Here is a 26,837-nt window from a genome sequence, read left to right as displayed (position 1 = left end):
TTCATTCTTGCAAAATAAAAATGCAAAATAGAACACAGAATGACACCAAGTATCTCTCTTTAGCCCACAAGCACATGTGATGAAAAATGGAGAGGAATATTGCTCTTGACTGTATCCATTAGTGAGCATGGTTTTATCTTCTGTACTGCCCTCCAGTGGTGAATGTGTTTTTGAGCACACTTGTCTCTATGGCTATTTTGATCAACAGTGGAAATATAGCTTGAAGCTCCTTTGGTTAGATGGTGAACTTCTGAAACTTCCCTGTGGTGTGTTGGAATATATAGAACACATGATGTTAAAGCGGCTCTTCTTTTCTTCATTCTGCTAAACCAATCTGCATTCACTTGCAACTTCAAATGCCTTTCTCTTTATTATCCATATTGTGGTCAACACTTCAAATTGCACCAGATTTTTCTTTAAGCCATTTCTACTAGATTGTCATAAGAACATAAACAGAAGGATTACACCACTTGGTGCCATCCTGCTCCACCTTTCCACAAGATCTTGGTGGATCTTCCTCAGCACCACTTTCCTGCGTCAATCTGATATTGTCTGTAACAGCAAACTCTTAAGTAAAAAAACACCAAGTTCCATAATCTTTTAATCATCTCAGTGACAGAATAAATGGTTCAAACAACATCCAAATAAAATAGAAATTGAATTATTGAAAGCATTAGTTTTTTTTTACAATAAGCTGTTTCTTTCAGCTTTATATAACTGGAAGTATTTCTCTTCTAGTTGTCTTTGGTCACTTGGAAATTTGACTTGGCACTTCCAGGTCTGAGCCATTGCCAGTGTCTGTGATTCAATTACTACATTGGGGCACACAGGGCAACATTATATCCTGTGTAACACTCTTTTTGCAGCATTGCAGGAAACATTGTACTACATGGTGTGAAGAATGCCCTTCACTGGGCATCTCTGGGCAACATGCCTGGAAAGCACGATCCTGGGCTGGGACACCTAAGTCAATTATTTACCTCATCCATTGGTCCCCACCTTTGCCCGGCATGAACATTCTCTTCTCCCCATCATGACCTACCCACTGATCTGCCACAATCTCTTCACTGTGACTTACCCACCAACAGCAATTCCCCTTCTCCCCAGCGGCCCCAATCACATAAGACCTAAGTCCTGACCTACTACCTCACATCCCACCTGACCCCACAATTGTGTCACAATCCGTCCTCCTTTTGCACTTTCAAGTTCCATCCTGATGTGGTCACCTGATTCCCTGCTACCTGCCTCCTCTTTCTTCTGAAATGCCTGACTCCTGATCCCTACCCTCAACTGCAATCTCAATCCATCTCCCTCCACCCTCCCATAGCCTGTGGCTGTCAAACCTGCCCACAGCCCAGCTGAAGCTTTCTCTCCACCCACCCCCCCCCCCCCCCCCGCTCATTTGGCACCCCTATTAGGGTGCCTTAAAAATTTCTATATAGTCATTGAGAGACAGCACAAAAACAGCCCCTTAGGCATACCGAGTTGACCATCAACCACCCGTTTACAATAATCCTACATCAATCTCATTTTATTATCCCCACTCTCCCATCAACTCCTCCTAGGTTCTACTACTTACCTAAGCACCGGGGCAATAAAGAATGGGCAATTAACCCATCAACATGCATGTCCTTGGGATGTGGGAGGGAACCCACACAGAACGTGAAGCCTCCATACAAACAGAGGTCAGGATTGAAACCTGGTCTGTGGCACTGTGAGGCAGTGGCTCTACCCATTGTGCCACTGTGCTGCCCCACTCAGTATGTGTGCAGGTGACACCATGGTACGGAAATTCGCCCTTACAGAATTCACAAATCACTACCCAAATATTTGAGATACAGAATTAAATCACGCTGACAGAATTTATGTCAAAAAAAAGTAAATTAAACACAAAATTTCATTTCTTCAATTCGCGTTTCTTGATGCACGCGATGACACAGCTTCACTTTACAGAAAATCACGATATGGACCATTTTCTGGGCACGCAACACAACCCTCCCATACTGTGGGGCTGCCAATACATTTAGAATTTTTTAAATATTGAATTTTCATGTTAGTCTGATGTAATAACACTACATATATATACACATTAGATTTTGAGGGCTGGGAAGGTTGTTCAGCAGGCTTAGTATTCCATTTAAAACTCAGTTACACCTCATTCCACACGGTTTAACGTGTTGAGTCATCTTGAAAGCAAGAGTAATGCAGTTATTCTTGATTTTCATGTTAAGGTGCCTTTAATGTTAATGCAAAGTGGTGGTACAACTTCAACTGGAAACCAAACCTATCACTGAAATTTCATGGAAGAGGTTTTTGGAATGCACTCCTCAGCTTTATTATTGAAGATGTGCAGGCTTGTGACTTTCCCCAGCATTATAAATGGAGGGTTCAAATATAAAACACGACAGGGCAGGCATGGTAGTGTAGTGGTTAGCATAACACTTTACAGCGCCAGCGACCTGGGTTCAATTCCGGCCGCTGTCTGTAAGGAGATTGTACGTTCTCCCTGAGCCTGCATGGGTTTCCTCTGGGTGCTCCGGTTTCCTCCCACATTCCAAAGATGTACAGATGAGGAAGCTGTGGGCATGCTATGTTGGCACCAGAAGCGTGGCGACACTTGCAGGCTGCCCCCTGAAGACTCTATGCAAAAAATGCATTTCACTGTTTCAATGTACATGTGACTAATAAAGATATCTTATCAGGATCCAACTTTGAGGAGCCTTAACAAGGATGTTGTTTTACTCATTATCACTGGGACATTGCTTTAGGCCATCTGGTCTAAAGGTAAAACAATTTGGAGGAACTTCTAGTTTTTGGTATTTATCCAGCAAACTCAAGGTACTTTCCATGGATGGGCACAAGGCAGAGCCCACGAATTCATCTCTGCTAAATCCCAGACAAAGCATAGTCCATCTTTGAGCAGCAGATAGACAGAGTTGCAAGGCTGTTCTCAGGCTTCAGATATTATAACATAGTCCTACTTCACATCAGTTTTTGGCTGTCTGCCTGCAGTACAGGTGGTTTCGGGCAGTACGGGTGGTTTAGAGCATTCCAGGGAGCCCAGTTCTTCTCAGCCCTTGCTCTGCCTACAAGTGGTTGTAGCAATAATGTTGACAAACTGAGTTGTGATGAGGAAGGTCCTGTGTGACTTCAGATGTTTAATGCAGCAATGTGACTACATAGAAGGTGGTTGGCATCCTGTGTTTATTGCTTCATAGCTCCTTGGCTGGCTGCAGCTCTCCAGCAAGGATGTAGAAGCTTTTGACATTCATTGCATTATAGTAGCCAATGATAATTCTACAGCTGATTATTTCTTGCCCGTCTGAAACATTCACACACGAGGTGAGAATATTAAGCTTTGGAATAACATAGGAAGAGGGTGTTGGTTCTAACTGTGGGTGAGTGTGCCCACATTTTCAAACCTCCAAGTTTCTAGATGTTGTTTTATCATACTGATGCTACTTATTAAGCCTACAGAAACTTGGAGGATTGAACAATGATACTGAGCTGTGACTGCAGCTTTAAGTGTAATAGCAACAGGTTGCCTGTTACAATGTCACTGAAGTAATGAGACTTAAACTAGAGAACTACATTTTTTATAATCTAGTGGATACAATTTCTGCAGTACTTTGGAAAAGGTCTCTTTTAATCTCCTCAGATACTTATTTCTTTAGGAAGTGCTTCCAAGAAAATATTTAATAGTTTGAAGGATTAATTCCGATCACAGTGATGGGAAACCAGTTTTGTCCCACATTCTTCTAACCAGGCGGCCAGCCCATCTGACGACCTCCAATCACGTGGATGTGTAGATGGTACACAGACTGTGCTCCATTCTTTCCATCATTAATCACTAAGAAAAGAAAAGTCTGTTTTTAGAAAACCCACCAACAATTTTATGAATAAGTAAAGATAACCCATAGATAATTCTGATAATACCTTTGTCCAGGTAACGAGAACACAATAAGCAGGTGGAATTTATCATTTTCTTTCTCTCTTTCTCCTCAGCATTGTTTGCTGAAAGCTCTGCTTAGTGCACAGCCTTCTCTGTCTCACTCAATTGCCCATCATTCATTCGTACGTCCACATGTTTTAACCATGCACTACATTGTACCAGGTCACCTTTACCCAAGGTCCACACAGACCCAAGTACTTCTGGACATGGGTCACTGGATAACAAACAGAAGTAGGGAGCTCGAGTCAGCGTATCTCCTCCTTAGTCCTGTTGTCTACACATCAGTTACAAGCTGCTGCCCAGTTTAAGGATGAGGAAACTAGTACGGTGTGGGGTACTGAGGCCGGAATCTTCCTGGCTGCTGGACTCAAATCCATTCCTGTGTGTAGAAATTCAAGTACACCTTAAAGGACATACAGCAGCAGGCCACAGTGGCTGCCAGGAGGGGTTCATGGGAGCCTGACATGTCAGAAGGTGGGATGAGTGGACTGGGAGACAAGCAGGTCGGAAGTTGGAGGGGCATCGGAAGTGCAGCAGTTGGGAGTGGTGACTGGCATTTTCATTAGGGGTAAATATATTGTCACGAAGTGGTGACTTCAGGAGATCGTAGGGTAGAGATCAGAGATCAGAGATCAGACTGGGAGAGATGAAGGAATCAATGCCTTACAGTAAAGTTTGTGGGGGGGGGGGGGGGGTGTTGGTGTTTGTGGACAAGAATAGAAGTGACAAGTATCCTGACTAGCATTGTGGGGGTTAAGATAATGTCCTGGGAGTCCTAGGACAGGAGAGACTGGGTTCTTCAGCAAAACTTGGGAATGGTCATTGGTGTATTTCACTCTGGAGGGAAAAGATCAATTTTCAGTTACATAATGTTGCGTTATACAATTGAATTTCTTGACATATTGGTGATTTTACAGACAAAAGCATCATCAGAACATGAACAATTCAATTCAATGTAAAAGGAAACTTCCATGTCACATCTGTCCCGAAGTGTAAATTAAAAGATCCATCTTAAAATGAATCTTCCCCTCTATCTCTTCCAGCTCCTCACAATGCTTACCTCAAATGTAAAATCCACTTGATTTTTGACATGTGAGAATGTCTGCAGAACAGTATCTAAAGAATCCATTTCATCATCTCCTGACCCACTGCCACAGATCAACAATGCCCCTGACCCACCACCCCTCCCTCCCACATAACAACAGGCCAGGACTCCAAGAACCTCATTTGCAAAACCAGATAATCCCATGATCTCTGCCAAACAGACCGCCTTAACTGTTTTCAGGTGAGATTCAGCACAACAAAAATCACATCAAGAAACCTGCATATTAACCAATGTATTACTCTGACAAGTACACTGGCTTCATAAGATACAATAATATGTTTGCATTCATACAGAATTGTATATATTTGGGGTAGTCATTTGGTGGGAAAAGGAGGTAAACCTGTGTGCTGGATGCTTCACAGAATTATGCAAACTTGGAGAAGGCTAGGGTTATTTCTCAGTACCTCATGCTGCCTGTGAAAAATCAGCTATGCATAGATAACTGCTTGCGTAAAGTGCAAGGTTCAAGAATGCATGTGAAACATTAGTGAAAAGTTAGCGAGTTAAGTTAAAAATTAGAAAACGTGTTTTATGTATTAACAAAACATTAATTTTTTAACAAAGCTGCCAGAACCAGTTGTCACTGTTTTGCTTTCTAATTCTGTGTGCAGTTAAGGGATGCTGCTGCCTCTCTGAGAGTCTGGAACTGTTTTCTAATCAGTGACTCCTTGCAGGAAGGTATTATAGTTTGCCTCTCCCTAGCTCTGACCCAAAGGCAACATGATGGTCTTCAAACTTACTACATAAAATATCAGGAAAATATAATCTCATTCATTCCTTGAACAAGAAAATGTTAATAACATTTCCACTTACCCATAAAACTTCAGCAGACTTACCCACTCTGTAGCCATCTGTGAGCTGTTCTTTCTTTGCAAGGTTTTTAGCCACTATCAGTAAGTGTCCCAGCAGCTGTTTGCACAATGAAAAACAAGACTTAAGTCACAATCAAAATGCTTGATCAACTTAATTCATAGACATTTTAACAGTGCCAAGGTAACACAGCCTTCAAATCAAGGTTTACTTCCTTGCTGTAGTTTGTACCTTGTAAATGCTCCTTAAATATAACATTCACATAGTTTTCCATTAACCTTTATATTACAACAATTTGCAATTCATATTGTGCATTTAAAATATCCCTTGGCTCGACCATACAAAATCTGGGACCAAGCAACATAAGAAAATAAAAGAACAGGTGACCAAAACTTTGGTCAAAGGAGTAGGTTTTAAGAAGCATCTTCAAGGAAGAGAGAAGAGTGACAGCAGTGTTTACTGAGGGTATTCCAGAGCTCAGAGCCTAGGCAGCCAAAATTATGGCCACCAATGAACATAAGGTAAGCATGAGAGGCTACAAATGGAGAGGTATTGAGATCCCTGAGAACTGTGGGACTGGAGGGAGTAACAGAGAAATGTGCCAAGTCATGAACGAATTTAAAAGCAATGAGCATTTCAAGAGTTGAACTTTTGCAGAACTGGACTCCAGTAGCTCAGAGACAACAGGGATGATGGTTGAATAGGATGCAACATCATTTAGGATTCCAGTATCAAATATTTAGGGATAGAAGTCCATCTTTGGATGCTTGTGTAAAACCATACTATTGCAGTAGCTGTGCATTGTATTCCTCTTTCAAGATTCAGTCACATTGAAGTAAACAAGATCAAATTTTGGAAATGTGCAGTTACTACATACTACAAATTTAGCTCAAGTATCTGAAGGTGTACATGTGACTAATAAAGATCTTACCTTATCTAAAAAGCAACTAAATATGAAAATAATCAAAAATTCTCCTACACTATTTAATTAAACTTTTCCTTAGGATTCTTAAATAAAACAGCTGAAGGAGCCAATTAGTTGATTTTTAGTGGGCATTGTTATGGACTCAGTGAAAGTCCCTTTAAGATAGAGAGTGTGTGTGTATGTGTGTGTGGGGCGTGCTTACGTCAATAGAAGATAAAGGACGTAATGACGTTGTTGAAGAAGTCAGAAGAAGAAGAAGAGAGAGAGAGAAGGGAGAGAGACACCAGCCTGCTTGTTTTCTCTATCGATGGATGAGAAACAATAACTGTGTTTGCCACTGAAATCCATGTATGGAAGTTGGAAGTAATCCGGTGGAGTTCACTTTGTTGCTGACCTGTAGAAGGAAACAGGTATTTGTGTGTGGACGACCACGGTTCGGATGCTTTTCGGGGTGAGGAAGTCACTACCGAGTAAACAATGAAGTGTCTTTTGGGTTCCATCGTGGAACATTTGGATTTCGTATGTACTCTCTCTATGTTTTTCTACATCTACATCTTATCTTCAGACAACGGTGGTTGTTGAAGAAGCCCTTGCTCATGTTTCACCTTATGGCTTGCGGAACTGAACTTTAAGAACCATTCCGGAACTGGGAGTTTTGGACTTTGTCACACACACACACGAAGAGTTTAGTTTTGGGGTTAACGTTCGAGGTTTAACATTCTTGAATTCTAACATACTAACATTTTTACTTTTATTTTACGTATTATCATAAGTAGTGATTAATAAAATAGTTTTTAACACTAAATCATGCTCAGTGTGTTTCTTTTGTTGCTGGTTTGTGACAAAATTGGGGGCTTGTCCGGGATAGTTCCCAAGGTTAACGAGTGTCGTCCAGGATTGTACCCCAGATTGACGAGATTTGTTCGGGATCCAATCCAAAGATTTTTGAGGGAGGTCTGATAAATTCTTTTTAATTGGCTTGTGTGTGTGGAAACCAGCAGCAATGGATATTAAGGCATTTTTGGAGTCACCAACCCAAAAGGGATTGGAGGTGGCGAAAAAGGATGATTTGATAAAGATTGCTACAAGGCTAAACCTTACAGAAGTAAAGCAGTCTATGAGAAAGGCAGATATTCAGAGACTGATAGCTGGCCATTATGTGGAAAAGAAGGTGTTTGAGAAGAAAGTGTTAAAACAGTTTCCTGGCAGTGAAATAGCAATTTCTGAGGCACAGGTGCAGCTGGCAAAGATAGAGGCTGAACGAGAGCAAAATAAATTAGAAGCTGAACGAGAACAAAAGAGATTAGAGGCTGAACGAGAGCAAACTCAGTTAAAGATAGAGGCTGAACGAGAACAAACCCAGTTAAAGATAGAGGCTGATCGAGAACAAAAGAAATTAGAAGCTGAACGAGAGCAAAAGAGATTAGAGGCCGAGTGAGAGAAATTAGAGGCCGAACAAAAGAAATTAGAGACTGAACAAAAGCTAACTCAGATGAAGATAGAGGCTGATCTAGCAATGAAGCAGATGGAATTGAAGAGGATGGAGCTGGATAGTGAGGAAAAGGAGAAACAGAGGCAGCATGAGTTACAAATGAAGCGTAGGAGTTTGGAATCTGATTCTGATGATGGTTTTTCAGCCAGCAGGGAGGTTCGATTAGTCCCTCCGTTTGAAGAAGATCAGGTTGATCAGTATTTCCAACATTTTGAAAAGGTTGCTGTGAGTTCAAACTGGCCAAGGAAAGGATGGGCTCTTATGGTACAGAGTGTGATTAAAGGTAAAGCTCAAAAAGCTTATTCTGCTTTGCCTGCTGAGGATGCAGCTGATTATACCAAGGTAAAACAAGTTATTTTGAAGGCCTATGAATTGGTCCCTGAGGCTTATAGACAAAAATTCAGAGACTTGAGGAAATCTGCAGATCAGACTTATATGGAATTTGCCAATGGAAAGAGAATATGTTTTGAACGATGGTGCCTGGCTAAAAATGTAGATGGGGATTACGATAAATTGACAGAATTGATACTGGTGGAAGACTTTAAAAGATGTGTTCCAGCTGAATTAACAACATATTTAAATGAAAAGGCAGTGGAAACTTTACAAGAAACTGCTAGGTTGGCAGATGATTATGCTTTAACCCATAAATCCAAATGGGGACAACCTAAAACCTTTCAAAAGAGTTACAAAGACAATCCAGGTAAACCGGAGAGTAAATTGGGAGGTAATCAAAAAGGAAAGGATGAAAAGAAGCCAGGGCTGGAGAAACCTGTTGAGCGTACTTGTTATTACTGTAGGAAACCTGGCCACGTGATATCTAATTGTGCCCTTTTGAAGAAAAAGAAGGAAGCTGGGCCCAATGCTTGCTTTCAGGCAATTAAAAATCAAAAAGGTTTAGGAGATGCTGTTAAAGATCAGTCCTTGCAAGAGGGAAAAGCGGAAAAGTTGGAGGAGGTGAGAAAAGAATTCCGTTCGTATGTATCAGAGGGTTTTGTTTCACTGAATGATGAGTCACCCCAGGTGCCAGTGAAAATTCTTAGAGATACTGGGGCTAGTCAATCTCTCTTGCTGGACAGTGTTTTAAATTTTGGTGAAGAAAGTGACACTGGTGAAGTAAATCTAGTACGAGGCGTTACAGGTGAGACCATGTCTGTCCCTTTTCACAGGGTGATTTTAAAGTCAAAGTTCGTAGAAGGACCAGTCGAGATAGGGATAAGACCTAGTTTGCCAGTGGAAGGAGTTTCTTTGTTATTGGGAAATGACCTTGCAGATGGAGAAAGTGATCCTGTGGTACAGTTAACAACCAAACCAAGGATTGATGAGTCTGAGAATGATCCAGATGTTTACCCATCATGTACGGTGACTCGAGCTAGAGCTAAAGAATTAGCCAAGACAGACAGTCTGATGCAGTCTGATGTGGTTCCTTGTGACAGTCCTAAACAGGAAGAAAATTATGATGCCTTATCTGAGACTTTTCTGTCTTCACTGGAGGATCAACATCCTTATAGTGAGCCTGAATTTAAAGATTTGTCTTTGTCAAGGAAGGATTTTATGGTGGAACAGACAAAGGACCCTGAGTTGACAGAATTGAAAGAAAAAGCTCTCTCATGTGAGGAGATTGAAAAGGTGCCAACTGAATACTATGTCAAAAATGGAGTGTTAATGAGGAAGTGGAGACCTCCTCATATTCCTGTTAATGAGGAATGGGAAGTTATTCATCAGGTTGTTGTTCCAAAAGTTTATAGGGATGAGATTTTAAACCTGGCCCATAGTATGCCTTTGGGTGGTCATTTTGGGGTGAATAAAACTGTAGGGAAGATCTTGAAACAATTCTATTGGCCTGGTTTGAGAAAAGATGTTGTGATGTTTTGTCGAACCTGCCACACATGTCAGATGGTAGGTAAACCAAATCAAAAACCCCCTGTGGCTCCTTTGAAGCCAATTCCTGCTTTTGGGGAGCCCTTTTCGAAGGTGATTGTGGACTGTGTTGGCCCCTTACCAAAGTCTAAGACTGGAAATCAGTATTTGTTAACCATCATGTGTGCAATACCCCTTAGAAATATTAAGGCCAAGACGGTGTCAAAGGCTCTTGTAAAATTTTTTACCTTGTTTGGTTTGCCAAAAGAAATCCAATCTGATCAAGGTAGTAATTTTATGTCAAAAATTTTTCAACAAATAGTCTGTGAGCTGGGAGCAAAGCAGATTGTATCATCTGCATATCACCCAGAATCTCAAGGAGCTCTGGAGAGATTTCATTCTACTCTCAAAAATATGCTGAAGACTTATTGCTTTGAAAACACCAAGGATTGGGACGAAGGTATCCATTTACTTTTGTTTGCCGTTAGAGAATCGATCCAGGAGTCAATAGGATTTAGTCCGTTTGAGCTTGTGTTTGGACATAGGGTGAGAGGACCTTTGGAGTTGTTAAGAGAGCAATGGGTTAATGAGGAAGTTCACTTGAGTCTGTTGGACTATGTCCAAAAATTTAAAACTCAGTTGGAGAGAGTCTGCCAGCTAGCGAGAGAGAATCTGAAAACAAGCCAGATAAGAATGAAGACATATTTTGATAGATGTGCTCGGCCTAGGGCATTCGCAGTGGGGCAAAAGGTGTTGGTATTTTTCCCTAGCCAAAATAATCCCTTGCAATCTCGTTTTTCTGGACCCTATGTTATTGAATCTCGAGTGACTGATCTAACATATATAATCAAAACACCAGATAGACGCAAGAAAACACAACTCTGTCATTTAAACATGCTAAAACCTTATTATGAGAGGGATTCAGTTGTGGCCTTGGTGGATGGTGTTAAGGTTGTTTCTAGAATGCCTGATGTTGATGTTGAGGAAGGCCAATTTAGACCAAATATTGTTCCATCGAAACTGAAAAACCAAAATATCATGGAGAACCTTGAAACGAAGTTGGACCATTTACAAGTTTCACAAAAACAACAGATGAGAGAATTAATTTTAAAATTTAAAAATCTGTTCCCAGATGTTCCAAACAGAACATCGATAATTACCCATGATGTTGATGTTGGGGATGCAAAACCAATCAAACAACACCCATATCGAATGAATGTGGAAAAAAGTAAACTTGTTGATCAGGAAATCAAATACATGTTGGAAAATGATATTATTAGACATTCTACTTCAAATTGGAGTTCGCCCTGTGTTATTGTACCTAAACCTGATGGAACTGTTAGATTTTGCACAGATTACAGGAAAGTGAATGCTGTAACAAAGTCAGATGCTTACCCTATTCCTAGAGTGGATGATTGCATAAACAGAGTGGGAAAGGCAAAATTTCTTACAAAGATTGACCTATTAAAAGGGTACTGGTGTGTTCCATTAACAGATAGAGGAAGGGAGATTTCAGCCTTCGTAACCCCTTCTGGATTGTATGAATACAATGTTTTGCCATTTGGAATGAAAAATGCTCCGGCAACATTTCAAAGAATGATTAATTCAGTGATTCATGGGTTAAAACATACAGATGCCTACATTGACGACTTAGTGACTGGGAATGATACTTGGGAAGATCACATCTCTGCGTTAGAAAGGTTGTTTGAAAGACTTTCCAAGGCTAACCTTACAGTTAACTTGGCTAAAAGTGAATTTGGCCATGCCACTGTGACGTATCTTGGTTATGTTGTAGGTCAAGGCAAGCAAGCTCCTGTTCAGGCAAAAGTTCAAGCAATATCTGAGTTCCCTATTCCCACAGGTACGAGGACTGTTAGAAGATTTTTGGGAATGGTTGGATATTATCGAAAATTTTGTAAAAATTTTGCTGATATTGCTCTTCCCCTAACTAATCTTCAGAAGAAGGGAGTAAAGTTTGTTTGGACAGATTCTTGTCAAGAAGCATTTGAGAAGCTGAAAGCCATTTTATGCTACCATCCTGTGCTCAGAACACCTGACTTTGAAAAGCCATTTTCATTAGCAGTAGATGCCAGTGATGAAGCTGCAGGAGCTGTGTTGTTGCAGAAGGGTGACCTTGATGATATTGACCATCCTGTAGCTTACTTTTCAAAGAAATTTAATGAGCATCAAAAGAATTATTCCACCATAGAGAAAGAATTACTGTCGCTTGTTTTAGCCTTGCAACATTTCAGTGTATATGTTTGCACCGCTCAGAAACCATTGACTGTATATACAGATCATAACCCACTGGTGTTTCTGAGCCGAGTCAAAAACAAGAACAGAAGGCTGTTAAATTGGAGTTTAATTTTGCAAGAGTTTGATCTCATGATAACTCACATTAAAGGCAAAGATAATGTGATTGCTGATTGTCTTTCCCGATGTTAAATGGGAAACATGTATCTGTACTAATCTGATAGTCTGTAGTTGTGTAACATGATAATTATTAACATTACTAACTGTATGCGCGGTTAAAATTTTCTTGGGAAAATTTTTTTTTAGGTGGGAGGTGTTATGGACTCAGTGAAAGTCCCTTTAAGATAGAGAGTGTGTGTGTATGTGTGTGTGGGGCGTGCTTACGTCAATAGAAGATAAAGGACATAATGACGTTTGTTATGGACTCAGTGAAAGTCCCTTTAAGATAGAGAGTGTGTGTGTATGTGTGTGTGGGGCGTGCTTACGTCAATAGAAGATAAAGGACGTAATGACGTTGTTGAAGAAGAAGAAGAAGGAGAGAGAGAGAGAAGGGAGAGAGACACCAGCCTGCTTGTTTTTCTCTATCGATGGATGAGAAACAATAACTGTGTTTACCACTGAAATCCATGTATGGAAAAGTTGGAAGTAATCCGGTGGAGTTCACTTTGTTGCTGACCTGTAGAAGGAAACAGGTATTTGTGTGTGGACGACCACGGTTCGGATGCTTTTCGGGGTGAGGAAGTCACTACCGAGTAAACACTGAAGTGTCGTTTGGGTTCCATCGTGGAACATTTGGATTTCGTATGTACTCTCTCTATGTTTTTCTACATCTACATCTTATCTTCAGACAACGGTGGTTGTTGAAGAAGCCCTTGCTCATGTTTCACCTTATGGCTTGCGGAACTGAACTTTAAGAACCATTCAGGAACTGGGAGTTTTGGACTTTGTCACACACACACACGACGAGTTTAGTTTGGGGTTAACGTTCGAGGTTTAACATTCTTGAATTCTAACATACTAACATTTTTACTTTTATTTTACGTATTATCATAAGTAGTGATTAATAAAATAGTTTTTAACACTGAATCATGCTCAGTGTGTTTCTTTTGTTGCTGGTTTGTGACAAAATTGGGGGGTCGTCCGGGATAGTTCCCAAGGTTAACGAGTGTCGTCTGGGATTGTACCCCAGATTGACGAGATTTGTTCAGGATTCAATCCAAAGATTTTTGAGGGAGGTCTGATAAATTCTTTTTAATTGGCTTGTGTGTGTGGAAACCAGCAGCAATGGATATTAAGGCATTTTTGGAGTCACCAACCCAAAAGGGATTGGAGGTGGCGAAAAAGGATGATTTGATAAAGATTGCTACAAGGCTAAACCTTACAGAAGTAAAGCAGTCTATGAGAAAGGCAGATATTCAGAGACTGATAGCTGGCCATTATGTGGAAAAGAAAGTGTTTGAGAAGGAAGTGTTAAAACAGTTTCCTGGCAGTGAAATAGCAATTTCTGAGGCACAGGTGCAGCTGGCAAAGATAGAGGCTGAACGAGAGCAAAATAAATTAGAAGCTGAACGAGAAGAAAAGAGATTAGAGGCTGAACAAAAGCTAACTCAGATGAAGATAGAGGCTGATCTAGCAATGAAGCAGATGGAATTGAAGAGGATGGAGCTGGATAGTGAGGAGAAGGAGAAACAGAGGCAGCATGAGTTACAAATGAAGCGTAGGAGTTCGGAATCTGATTCTGATGATGGTTTTTCAGCCAGCAGGGAGGTTCGATTAGTCCCTCCGTTTGAAGAAGATCAGGTTGATCAGTATTTCCAACATTTTGAAAAGGTTGCTGTGAGTTCAAACTGGCCAAGGAAAGGATGGGCTCTTATGGTACAGAGTGTGATTAAAGGTAAAGCTCAAAAAGCTTATTCTGCTTTGTCTGTTGAGGATGCAGCTGATTATACCAAGGTAAAACAAGCTATATTGAAGGCCTATGAATTGGTCCCTGAGGCTTATAGACAAAAATTCAGAGACTTGAGGAAATCTGCAGATCAGACTTATATGGAATTTGCCAATGGAAAGAGAATATGTTTTGAACGATGGTACATGGCTAAAAATGTAGATGGGGATTTTGATAAATTGAAAGAATTGATACTAGTGGAAGACTTTAAAAGATGTGTTCCAGCTGAATTAACAACATATTTAAATGAAAAGGCAGTGGAAACTTTACAAGAAACTGCTAGGTTGGCAGATGATTATGCTTTAACCCATAAATCCAAATGGGGACAACCTAAAACCTTTCAAAAGAGTTACAAAGACAATCCAGGTAAACCAGAGATTAAATTGGGAGGTAATCAAAAAGGAAAAGATGAAAAGAAGCCAGGGCTGGAGAAACCTGTTGAGCGTACTTGTTATTACTGTAGGAAACCTGGCCACGTGATATCTAATTGTGCCCTTTTGAAGAAAAAGAAGGAAGCTGGGCCCAATGCTTGCTTTCAGGCAATTAAAAATCAAAAAGGTTTAGGAGATGCTGTTAAAGATCAGTCCTTGCAAGAGGGAAAAGCGGAAAAGTTGGAGGAGGTGAGAAAAGAATTCCGTTCGTATGTATCAGAGGGTTTTGTTTCACTGAATGATGAGTCACCCCAGGTGCCAGTGAAAATTCTTAGAGATACTGGGGCTAGTCAATCTCTCTTGCTGGACAGTGTTTTAAATTTTGGTGAAGAAAGTGACACTGGTGAAGTAAATCTAGTACGAGGCGTTACAGGTGAGACCATGTCTGTCCCTTTTCACAGGGTGATTTTAAAGTCAAAGTTCGTAGAAGGACCAGTCGAGATAGGGATAAGACCTAGTTTGCCAGTGGAAGGAGTTTCTTTGTTATTGGGAAATGACCTTGCAAATGGAGAAAGTGATCCTGTGGTACGGTTAACAACCAAACCAAGGATTGATGAGTCTGAGGATGATTCAGATGTTTACCCATCATGTGCGGTGACTCGAGCTAGAGCTAAAGAATTAGCCAAGACAGACAGTCCGGTGCAGTCTGATGTAGTTCCTTGTGACAGTCCTAAACAGGAAGAAAATTTTGATGCCTTATCTGAGACTTTTCTGTCTTCACTGGAGGATCAACATCCTTACAGTGAGCCTGAATTTAAAGATTTGTCTTTGTCGAGGAAGGATTTTATGGTGGAACAGACAAAGGACCCTGAGTTGATAGAATTGAAAGAAAAAGCTCTCTCATGTGAGGAGATTGAAAAAGTGCCAACTGGATACTATGTCAAAAATGGAGTGTTAATGAGGAAATGGAGACCTCCTCATGTTCCTGTTACTGAGGAATGGGAAGTTATTCATCAGGTTGTTATTCCAAAAGTTTATAGGGATGAGATTTTAAACCTGGCCCATAGTATGCCTTTGGGTGGTCATTTTGGTGTGAATAAAACTGTAGGGAAGATCTTGAAACAATTCTATTGGCCTGGTTTGAGAAAAGATGTGGTGATGTTTTGTCGAACCTGCCACACATGTCAGATGGTAGGTAAACCAAATCAAAAACCCCCTGTGGCTCCTTTGAAACCAATTCCTGCTTTTGGTGAACCCTTTTCGAAGGTGATTGTAGACTGTGTTGGCCCATTACCAAAGTCTAAGACTGGAAATCAGTATTTGTTAACCATCATGTGTGCCACTTCTAGATTTCCAGAGGCAATACCCCTTAGAAATATTAAGGCCAAGACGGTGTCAAAGGCTCTTGTAAAATTTTTTACCTTGTTTGGTTTGCCAAAAGAAATCCAATCTGATCAAGGTAGTAATTTTATGTCAAAAATTTTTCAACAAATAGTCTATGAGCTGGGAGCAAAGCAGATTGTATCATCTGCATATCACCCAGAATCTCAAGGAGCTCTGGAGAGATTTCATTCTACTCTCAAAAATATGCTGAAGACTTATTGCTTTGAAAACACCAAGGATTGGGACGAAGGTATCCATTTACTTTTGTTTGCCGTTAGAGAATCGATCCAGGAGTCAATCGGATTTAGTCCGTTTGAGCTTGTGTTTGGACATAGGGTGAGAGGACCTTTGGAGTTGTTAAGAGAGCAATGGGTTAATGAGGAAGTTCACTTGAGTCTGTTGGACTATGTCCAAAAATTTAAAACTCGGTTGGAGAGAGTCTGCCAGCTAGCGAGAGAGAATCTGAAAACAAGCCAGATAAGAATGAAGACATATTTTGATAGACGTGCTCGGCCTAGGACATTCGCAGTGGGGCAAAAGGTGTTGGTATTTTTCCCTAGCCAAAATAATCCCTTGCAAGCTCGTTTTTCTGGACCCTATGTTATTGAATCTCGAGTGACTGATCTAACATATATAATCAAAACACCAGATAGACGCAAGAAAACACAACTCTGTCATGTAAACATGCTAAAACCTTATTATGAGAGGGATTCAGTTGTGGCCTTGGTGGATGGTGTAAAGGTTGTTTCTAGAATGCCTGATGTTGATGTTGAGGAAGGCCAATTTAGACCAAATATTGTTCCATCGAAACTAAAAAACCAAAATATCCTGGAGAACCTTGAAACGAAGTTGGACCATTTACAAGTTTCACAAAAACAACAGATGAGAGAATTAATTTTAAAATTTAAAAATCTGTTCCCAGATGTTCCAAACAGAACATCGATAATTACCCATGATGTTGATGTTGGGGATGCAAAACCAATCAAACAACACCCATATCGAATGAATGTGGAAAAAAGTAAACTTGTTGATCAGGAAATAAAATACATGTTGGAAAATGATATTATTAGACATTCTACTTCAAATTGGAGTTCGCCCTGTGTTATTGTACCTAAACCTGATGGAACTGTTAGATTTTGCACAGATTACAGGAAAGTGAATGCTGTAACAAAGTCAGATGCTTACCCTATTCCTAGGGTGGATGATTGCATAGACAGAGTGGGAAAGGCAAAATTTCTTAGAAAGATTGACCTATTAAAAGGGTACTGGTGTGTTCCATTAACAGATAGAGGAAGGGAAATTTCAGCCTTTGTAACCCCTTCTGGATTGTATGAATACAATGTTTTGCCATTTGGAATGAAAAATGCTCCGGCAACATTTCAAAGAATGATTAATTCAGTGATTCATGGGTTAAAACATACAGATGCCTACATTGACGACTTAGTGACTGGGAATGATACTTGGGAAGATCACATCTCTGCGTTAGAAAGGTTGTTTGAAAGACTTTCCAAGGCTAACCTTACAGTTAACTTGGCTAAAAGTGAATTTGGCCATGCCACTGTGACGTATCTTGGTTATGTTGTAGGTCAAGGCAAGCAAGCTCCTGTTCAGGCAAAAGTTCAAGCAATATCTGAGTTCCCTATTCCCACAGGTACGAGGACTGTTAGAAGATTTTTGGGAATGGTTGGATATTACCGAAAATTTTGTAAAAATTTTGCTGATATTGCTCTTCCCCTAACTAATCTTCAGAAGAAGGGAGTAAAGTTTGTTTGGACAGATTCTTGTCAAGAAGCATTTGAGAAGCTGAAAGCCATTTTATGCTACGATCCTGTGCTCAGAACACCTGACTTTGAAAAGCCATTTTCATTAGCAGTAGATGCCAGTGATGAAGCTGCAGGAGCTGTGTTGTTGCAGAAGGGTGACCTTGATGATATTGACCATCCTGTAGCTTACTTTTCAAAGAAATTTAATGAGCATCAAAAGAATTATTCCACCATAGAGAAAGAATTACTGTCGCTTGTTTTAGCCTTGCAACATTTCAGTGTATATGTTTGCACCGCTCAGAAACCATTGACTGTGTATACAGATCATAACCCATTGGTGTTTCTGAGCCGAGTCAAAAACAAGAACAGAAGGCTGTTAAACTGGAGTTTAATTTTGCAAGAGTTTGATCTCATGATAACTCACATTAAAGGCAAAGATAATGTGATTGCTGATTGTCTTTCCCGATGTTAAATGGGAAACATGTATCTGTACTAATCTGATAGTCTGTAGTTGTGTAGCATGATAATTATTAATATTACTAACTATGCGCGGTTAAAATTTTCTTGGGAAAATTTTTTTTTAGGTGGGAGGTGTTATGGACTCAGTGAAAGTCCCTTTAAGATAGAGAGTGTGTGTGTATGTGTGTGTGGGGCGTGCTTACGTCAATAGAAGATAAAGGACGTAATGACGTTGTTGAAGAAGAAGAAGAAGGAGAGAGAGAGAGAAGGGAGAGAGACACCAGCCTGCTTGTTTTTCTCTATCGATGGATGAGAAACAATAACTGTGTTTACCACTGAAATCCATGTATGGAAAAGTTGGAAGTAATCCGGTGGAGTTCACTTTGTTGCTGACCTGTAGAAGGAAACAGGTATTTGTGTGTGGACGACCACGGTTCGGATGCTTTTCGGGGTGAGGAAGTCACTACCGAGTAAACACTGAAGTGTCGTTTGGGTTCCATCGTGGAACATTTGGATTTCGTATGTACTCTCTCTATGTTTTTCTACATCTACATCTTATCTTCAGACAACGGTGGTTGTTGAAGAAGCCCTTGCTCATGTTTCACCTTATGGCTTGCGGAACTGAACTTTAAGAACCATTCAGGAACTGGGAGTTTTGGACTTTGTCACACACACACACGACGAGTTTAGTTTGGGGTTAACGTTCGAGGTTTAACATTCTTGAATTCTAACATACTAACATTTTTACTTTTATTTTACGTATTATCATAAGTAGTGATTAATAAAATAGTTTTTAACACTGAATCATGCTCAGTGTGTTTCTTTTGTTGCTGGTTTGTGACACGTTGTTGAAGAAGTCAGAAGAAGAGAGAGAGAGAAGGGAGAGAGACACCAGCCTGCTTGTTTTCTCTATCGATGGATGAGAAACAATAACTGTGTTTGCCACTGAAATCCATGTATGGAAGTTGGAAGTAATCCGGTGGAGTTCACTTTGTTGCTGACCTGTAGAAGGAAACAGGTATTTGTGTGTGGACGACCACGGTTCGGATGCTTTTCGGGGTGAGGAAGTCACTACCGAGTAAACAATGAAGTGTCTTTTGGGTTCCATCGTGGAACATTTGGATTTCGTATGTACTCTCTCTATGTTTTTCTACATCTACATCTTATCTTCAGACAACGGTGGTTGTTGAAGAAGCCCTTGCTCATGTTTCACCTTATGGCTTGCGGAACTGAACTTTAAGAACCATTCCGGAACTGGGAGTTTTGGACTTTGTCACACACACACACACAAAGAGTTTAGTTTTGGGGTTAACGTTTGAGGTTTAACATTTTTGAATTCTAACATACTAACATTTTTACTTTTATTTTACGTATTATCATAAGTAGTGATTAATAAAATAGTTTTTAACACTAAATCATGCTCAGTGTGTTTCTTTTGTTGCTGGTTTGTGACAGCATTCGTGGCTTCATTCCCAATTTTCTCCATTCTTCCAGTGAAGGATAAGCTGTGGGAATCAGTAAGCTTCCTTTACTCTGCCCAAATGGCAGTTCAGGGACCTTATTGTCAGGCTATTCAACAATCACATGTGAGCACAATTCTAACTTTACCTTGAGCCTCTTGATGTTTGTCCTCAAGCAGTTGTCACTGGGCAGCACTTAGAAGCTGGAAATTAAGCCTGCCTAGTCAAGGACACTCCACATCACAGGCCTGACAGGACAATTTCCCCAGAATGTCTAGAATCATAGCTAACAGTCTCAAAATAAGGGAATGGAGATGGAAATTTCTTCACCCCGAGGATCTTTGGAATTCTCTACTCAGAAGAGCTTCAGAAGCTTATTAATTAAGTATATATCATGGATCAATAGAGTTTTAGATATTAGAGGAATCAAAGGCTTTGAGATTAGTGCAGGAAAGTGGCACTAAGTTCATAGTCTTACTGAATGATGAGGTGCAAGGGGCTGAATGGACTTAACCTGTTTCTATATCAATGTTTTTATGTAGCATAGAATGGGGGGGGGGGGGGGGGGGGGGTCTAACAACTATGGTCAAAATGGCCTCAGTAATATTGCCATTTACTGCTAACCAACATCAACATCATATTCTATATATAGTAACCATCCTCTCTTACCTCTTTGTCATCATCTGCTACGACACTAATTTGTGGTATTGGGACTTTGGGTATCACAAGAAAGTGAACTGGACCCTGAGGATTTATGTCTCTGAAAGATAGGCACTACAAAGAAGAAGATACTGTAAATATACAGAACTATAAAAGCAAATGGTAAAATATTATAAACAGACATTTTAAAACCATGTCGCCGACTGTCATGTGCTCATATGCAAGCTTGAAATTCTCCTACTTTGCATATGATACTCAAGTCAAACTGGGTTATAAAAATTCCAATAGTAATTTAGAAAAAAGTTTTTATATACAACAAAGCAAGTCATTGACAAACATGAATGAAGTATCCTTACTGCATAAACTGTGAAATTGCTCTCTCCAAGAATCAGAAAGAGCAGTCCATATGATGCCTTGAGTCTGCTCCTTCGTTTAACATAATCATAGCAGATCCTATGATTCGAGTCCACTTTCCCCCCAATCCCCATAACCTCTGATTCCATCATTGCCCAAAAATCTGTTGATCCCAGCCTCAGCAACTGAATGTCCACAGCCCTGTGGTAGAGAATTACGAAGATAATGCTGCGTAAAGACACTTCTCCTCATCTCAGTTTCAGGCAGCCCATTCTTTATCCTGAGACTTTGTACCTTAGCTCTTGACTCTCCAGCTAGAGGAAAAAAAACTCATTAGGCATCCCTTCTGACAATCCCTGTAAGAATCTTGTATGTCTCAGCAACAGACATAAAACTTCTGTGATGATGAACTGCTTATCCCAGGAATCAATCTATTGACTTGATGCTACACTGACTCCAAGGACGGTATATCCTTCTGCTGGTAAGAAGACCAAAACTCTGTTCTTTATTCCAAATGATGTCCATCCCCACCAAAGCACTGCAATTTCAGCAAGACTTTCTTATTTTTCAATAAAGGCTGTCATACTGAATTGTTTGCTGTCCCTTTATACTGCTATTTGTGTCTCATGGACTAGCACACCAAGACCCCTCTGTCCAAATAAAAAATATTCTCTTTTCCTATACTTCCTGCCAAAGTGCATAACTTCATTTTTTTTTACACATTATACTTCATCACCACTTCATGTCTACGACCCTTTTCACAGCTAATTTTTCCCTTTTAGTTTAGGATTAGCAGTCAAACTACATGTGTTACACTATGTTTCTTCATGAGACATTAACATGAATTTATAATATAAACGGATGCATGATTCCGATAAGTAAGTGCATCAGGAGCACTTCAATACCACAAGTAAAATGGAATTCAGTACAGGAAATATACCTGGTCATCTTCGTAAATAATGTCAGCAGAAACTGATTTATCAATAATTTTTGAGAATAATGTAGGTGGTTGATTTCCATATCTCTTTCTTGCATCGCCAGCCAACTTTGCTTTGAGCACTTCACTGTCATTAGCTGTTAATGAACAGTAGCCTTTCTAAATGTGAAAAAGAAGAAAGAAATTAATATTTATTTAATATGCATTACCTCTCTGCAGCCACAACATCCACTTGCAACCCAACCTCTATACAAGTTAGACCCTGAAAACTCAGCAGGGTTTAACCCTTGTGTTTTGGACAATGTGTTGTTTGAATGATTGTTCTTCAGGACACGTGTTGCTGGCAAGGATGGCCACATTCTCACTGAATTACAAGAGTCGTTACTAGATTAAGGATTTTAATCCACTGACAATTATTGATGTGTTCTAACAACCAAAATCAGCCCACTGTTTCTTTAAGAACAACATACAAAATAGGAGATTTTGTAAATCTGTGCTCACAAGCCACTGCTTGACTATGGAGTACTGTGTGCAGTTCTGTTCACCAAGTTGTAGGAAGGGATGTGGTAGTGCTGGAGAGGGTGCAGAGGAAATTCATCAGGATGAAGCAGTTCAGTTATGGGGAGACAGGAGAAGCTAGGTCTGTTCTCTCTGGAGCAGAAGAGGTTAAGCGAGGGCATGATTTAGGTATATAAATTATAAGGGGTCTAGATGGGGTAGACCGCAGGAATTATTTCCCCATAATCAGAGGTAAATAAAGCTAGAGGACAAAGGAGTAGGATAAAGGGAAAGAGACTTACAGGGGATAAGAGGGGGACCTCCTTCACCCAGAGAATGGCAAGTACCTGGAATGCATTGCCTGAGAGAGTGGTTGAAGCTGGGTCACTGACGGCATTTAAGAAGTGTCTAGATGAGTACTTGAATCACTTAGACGTTGAGCGCTATGGACCAAGTGGTGGATAATGGGATTTAACAGTCCCCACTGGACGTCGTGGACAAGTTGGGCCGAATGGCCTGTTCCCCTGCTATACGATTCTATGATTCACTTTCAAAACTCTGCTACCCAAATCTTAACAAATCCTGTTCACCCATCACCAGTGGGTTCACGAATCCACGCTGGTTCTTTCATTTTTTCCTCTCAAAAAGCAGGGGTGCGCAAGAGGCCACAACTGTTGGAGTTCAGATATCTCCAAAAGGTTGCAGATGACAGAAGAGGAGGCGCGCCACAGAAGGATTTAAAACATAAGGATGCAGTAAGATCATAAGGGAGGATATACGGGGAAGTTATCTATGACAGTCCCTGGGAAGACAGAGAAGCAGCGAACCCTGAAGCCGAACTCCGAGACACTGGGCGTCGACGAGAAGCAGCAATAGTTCCATTTCATAAAGCCTGCAGGCCTATTGGCTCCGCGGTGTGCAAGATGACTTCGTTTGACCGCTGATTGGGCGAGGAGGCCGCCAGTCATCGCAGCCCTAATTACACGGCCTTGCCCCCGGCTCCCTACCTGCACACAGGCGCCGAGTCTGGGCGCCAGCAGTGTCGCGGTCAGACCAAGAATCCCCTGGGCAGTAGACAGTCTGGACCACTGCGGTGCAAACAATCGGTTCATACTGCAATCTTCACCCTCCCTACGTCCGTGCAGGCTTGCAAGTCATTCTTTGCAGGCAATGTCCCCACAAGCAGCTCCTGGTTGGTTAATTTAAGGCATGTGGCTTGAACTAGTGACGGAGCGCAAGGGCGGTAGTATCATTGAGCGATGGCCAATGATATGGATAAATACGAATTTAAAGCTGCCAATACACTGTCGATATACAGATTTGGAAATGTTATGCACAGTGAATAAAATAAAGTGAAATGCGGGAAGTAAGTCAGGCAGAACAAAATGAGTTAATGTTAATTTTGTATAATTTATGTTTTTTTTGTTGTGAATGTTGTGTATCTGATGCTATGTGCCTGTAACGCTGCTGTAAATAAGTATTCATTGCAATCGTGCGTACATGTACTTGTGTATGTGACAATAAACTTAACTTTGAGTTTAAATGAAAAGGAAATGCAGGAAATATCAGAAGCAGCTTGGCACAAGTAGTATTTCAGGTTGATGACCTTTCATTCGAATGTTCTGATGTTCTTAGTAAAATCCACTGTAATGTGAAAATGATTATGAGTGAGCAGTTGAATAACAAATTTATTTAAATATAACCACATGAAAATCGAAAATAGAATATGCCACTTGTTTTTCCAGATGGTTTTGGGAACTGCTGATCAAACTGTGCTCTGGTATAGAGTCCAATTCTCAATAATGAGAAAAAGATTTAAGGACCAGAGGCAAGAAAACAACCTCCACGATGAATCCTTATGCTAACACCTTTGTGGAAAGACCACAGAAGCCAGAACTCCTTTTCCTGGTCTGAGAAGCAATTATTACACAGTTAGGTAAGATAATTAAGGGAATAGAAGCCATAAATTCAGAATATTACATTAAAATAACCTGTTAAAAATGGAACAAGACAACAGATCAAGCTAAGATGGATAAAGTTTAAGACAGGTATCTGAAAGACCCCACACAAAGAATTGCCAATAATTAATATGTTTTTTTAAGGAGTGAAAACAAATAGATGGTATTTAAAATATGTTTAGATGAAGATTGATAGAGTATAAAGCCATAAGCTATAAGAGCAGAACCAGGTCATTCAGCCCATTGAGTCTTGTTACGGACTCAGTGAAAGTCCCTTTAAGATAGAGAGTGTGTGTGTATGTGTGTGTGGGGCGTGCTTACGTCAATAGAAGATAAAGGACGTAATGACGTTGTTGAAGAAGTTAGAAGAAGAAGGAGAGAGAGAGAGAGAAGGGAGAGAGACACCAGCCTGCTTGTTTTCTCTATCGATGGATGAGAAACAATAACTGTGTTTGCCACTGAAATCCATGTATGGAAGTTGGAAGTAATCCGGTGGAGTTCACTTTGTTGCTGACCTGTAGAAGGAAACAGGTATTTGTGTGTGGACGACCACGGTTCGGATGCTTTTCGGGGTGAGGAAGTCACTACCGAGTAAACACTGAAGTGTCGTTTGGGTTCCATTGTGGAACATTTGGATTTCGTATGTACTCTCTCTATGTTTCTCTACGTCTACGTCTTATCTTCAGACAACGGTGGTTGTTGAAGAAGCCCTTGCTCATGTTTCACCTTATGGCTTGCGGAACTGAACTTTAAGAACCATTCCGGAACTGGGAGTTTTGGACTTTGTCACACACACACACGACGAGTTTAGTTTTGGGGTTAACGTTCGAGGTTTAACATTCTTGAATTCTAACATGCTAACATTTTTACCTTTATTTTACGTATTATCATAAGTAGTGATTAATAAAATAGTTTTAACACTAAATCATGCTCAGTGTGTTTCTCTTGTTGCTGGTTCGTGACAAAATTTAACAAATACTGATTTCCAGTCTTAGACTTTGGTAAGGGGCCAACACAGTCCACAATCACCTTCGAAAAGGGCTCACCAAAAGCAGGAATTGGTTTCAAAGGAGCCACAGGGGGTTTTTGATTTGGTTTTGCATCCCCAACATCAACATCATGGGTAATTATCGATGTTCTGTTTGGAACATCTGGGAACAGATTTTTAAATTTTAAAATTAATTCTCTTATCTGTTGTTTTTGTGAAACTTGTAAATGGTCCAACTTCATTTCAAGGTTCTCCAGGATATTTTGGTTTTTTAGTTTCGATGGAACAATATTTGGTCTAAATTGGCCTTCCTCAACATCAACATCAGGCATTTTAGAAACAACCTTTACACCATCCACCAAGGCCACAACTGAATCCCTCTCATAATAAGGTTTTAGCATGTTTACATGACAGAGTTGGGTTTTCTTGCGTCTATCTGGTGTTTTGATTATATATGTTAGATCAGTCACTTTCTTCATCTGAGTTAGCTTTTGTTCGGCCTCTAATTTCTCTCGCTCGGCCTCTATCTTTAACTGGGTTTGCTCTCGTTCGGCCTCTAATCTCTTTTGTTCTCGTTCAGCTTCTAATTTATTTTGTTCTCGTTCGGCCTCTAATCTCTTTTGCTTGCGTTCAGCCTCTATCTTTGCCAGCTGCATCTGTGCCTCAGAAATTGCTATTTCACTGCCAGGAAACTGTTTTAACACTTCCTTCTCAAACACCTTCTTTTCCACATAATGGCCAGCTATCAGTCTCTGAATATCTGCCTTTCTCATAGACTGCTTTACTTCTGTAAGGTTTAGCCTTGTAGCAATCTTTATCAAATCATCCTTTTTCGCCACCTCCAATCCCTTTTGGGTTGGTGACTCCAAAAATGCCTTAATATCCATTGCTGCTGGTTTCCACACACACAAGCCAATTAAAAAGAATTTATCAGACCTTCCTCAAAAATCTTTGGATTGAATCCCGAACAAATCTCGTCAATCTGGGGATTTGTTACGGACTCAGTGAAAGTCCCTTTAAGATAGAGAGTGTGTGTGTATGTGTGTGTGGGGCGTGCTTACGTCAATAGAAGATAAAGGACGTAATGACGTTGTTGAAGAAGTTAGAAGAAGAAGGAGAGAGAGAGAGAAGGGAGAGAGACACCAGCCTGCTTGTTTTCTCTATCGATGGATGAGAAACAATAACTGTGTTTGCCACTGAAATCCATGTATGGAAGTTGGAAGTAATCCGGTGGAGTTCACTTTGTTGCTGACCTGTAGAAGGAAACAGGTATTTGTGTGTGGACGACCACGGTTCGGATGCTTTTCGGGGTGAGGAAGTCACTACCGAGTAAACACTGAAGTGTCGTTTGGGTTCCATTGTGGAACATTTGGATTTCGTATGTACTCTCTCTATGTTTCTCTACGTCTACGTCTTATCTTCAGACAACGGTGGTTGTTGAAGAAGCCCTTGCTCATGTTTCACCTTGTGGCTTGCGGAACTGAACTTTAAGAACCATTCCGGAACTGGGAGTTTTGGACTTTGTCACACACACACACGACGAGTTTAGTTTTGGGGTTAACGTTCGAGGTTTAACATTCTTGAATTCTAACATACTAACATTTTTACCTTTATTTTACGTATTATCATAAGTAGTGATTAATAAAATAGTTTTAACACTAAATCAT

The 26,837-nt window shown here is 40.4% G+C and overlaps 2 protein-coding genes across 8 annotated transcripts; one reads left to right on the top strand and one right to left on the bottom strand.

Moving 5' to 3' along the window:
* Positions 1-589: 589 nt before the first annotated feature.
* On the bottom strand, positions 590-23,425 carry LOC127579963 (uncharacterized HIT-like protein Synpcc7942_1390). Of its 5 annotated transcripts, XM_052033081.1 has the most exons (6): positions 23,232-23,425; positions 21,730-21,885; positions 20,445-20,549; positions 18,649-18,709; positions 13,010-13,070; positions 5,894-5,966 (listed from the first exon to the last, which is right to left on the bottom strand). In XM_052033081.1, exons 1-6 carry the CDS (start codon positions 23,334-23,336, stop codon positions 5,948-5,950), a joined length of 507 nt encoding a protein of 168 aa, XP_051889041.1. In that variant the 5' UTR covers positions 23,337-23,425; the 3' UTR covers positions 5,894-5,947. The 5 variants fall into 5 exon arrangements, with proteins under 5 accessions (XP_051889034.1, XP_051889058.1, XP_051889041.1 ...); XM_052033074.1 differs by lacking the exons at positions 13,010-13,070; positions 18,649-18,709 and adding an exon at positions 590-3,850; XM_052033089.1 differs by lacking the exon at positions 18,649-18,709 and having other exon boundaries at positions 5,898-5,966.
* On the top strand, positions 6,783-18,359 carry LOC127579869 (uncharacterized). Of its 3 annotated transcripts, none has more exons than XM_052032888.1 (2): positions 6,783-7,502; positions 13,386-18,359. In XM_052032888.1, the coding sequence occupies exon 2, from the start codon at positions 13,679-13,681 to the stop codon at positions 18,326-18,328; it is 4,650 nt and encodes a 1,549-aa protein (XP_051888848.1). In that variant the 5' UTR covers positions 6,783-7,502; positions 13,386-13,678; the 3' UTR covers positions 18,329-18,359. The 3 variants fall into 3 exon arrangements, with proteins under 3 accessions (XP_051888848.1, XP_051888866.1, XP_051888858.1); XM_052032906.1 differs by lacking the exon at positions 6,783-7,502 and adding an exon at positions 8,324-9,008 and having other exon boundaries at positions 14,730-18,359; XM_052032898.1 differs by lacking the exon at positions 6,783-7,502 and adding an exon at positions 8,324-10,184 and having other exon boundaries at positions 15,906-18,359.
* Positions 23,426-26,837: the final 3,412 nt, after the last annotated feature.

This window comes from Pristis pectinata, chromosome 2 (assembly GCF_009764475.1).
Source record: "Pristis pectinata isolate sPriPec2 chromosome 2, sPriPec2.1.pri, whole genome shotgun sequence".
Classification (NCBI taxonomy): Eukaryota; Metazoa; Chordata; class Chondrichthyes; order Rhinopristiformes; family Pristidae; genus Pristis; species Pristis pectinata.
The sequence above is the reverse complement of the archived record's forward strand: the minus strand, read 5'-3'. Positions and strand labels throughout refer to the sequence as shown.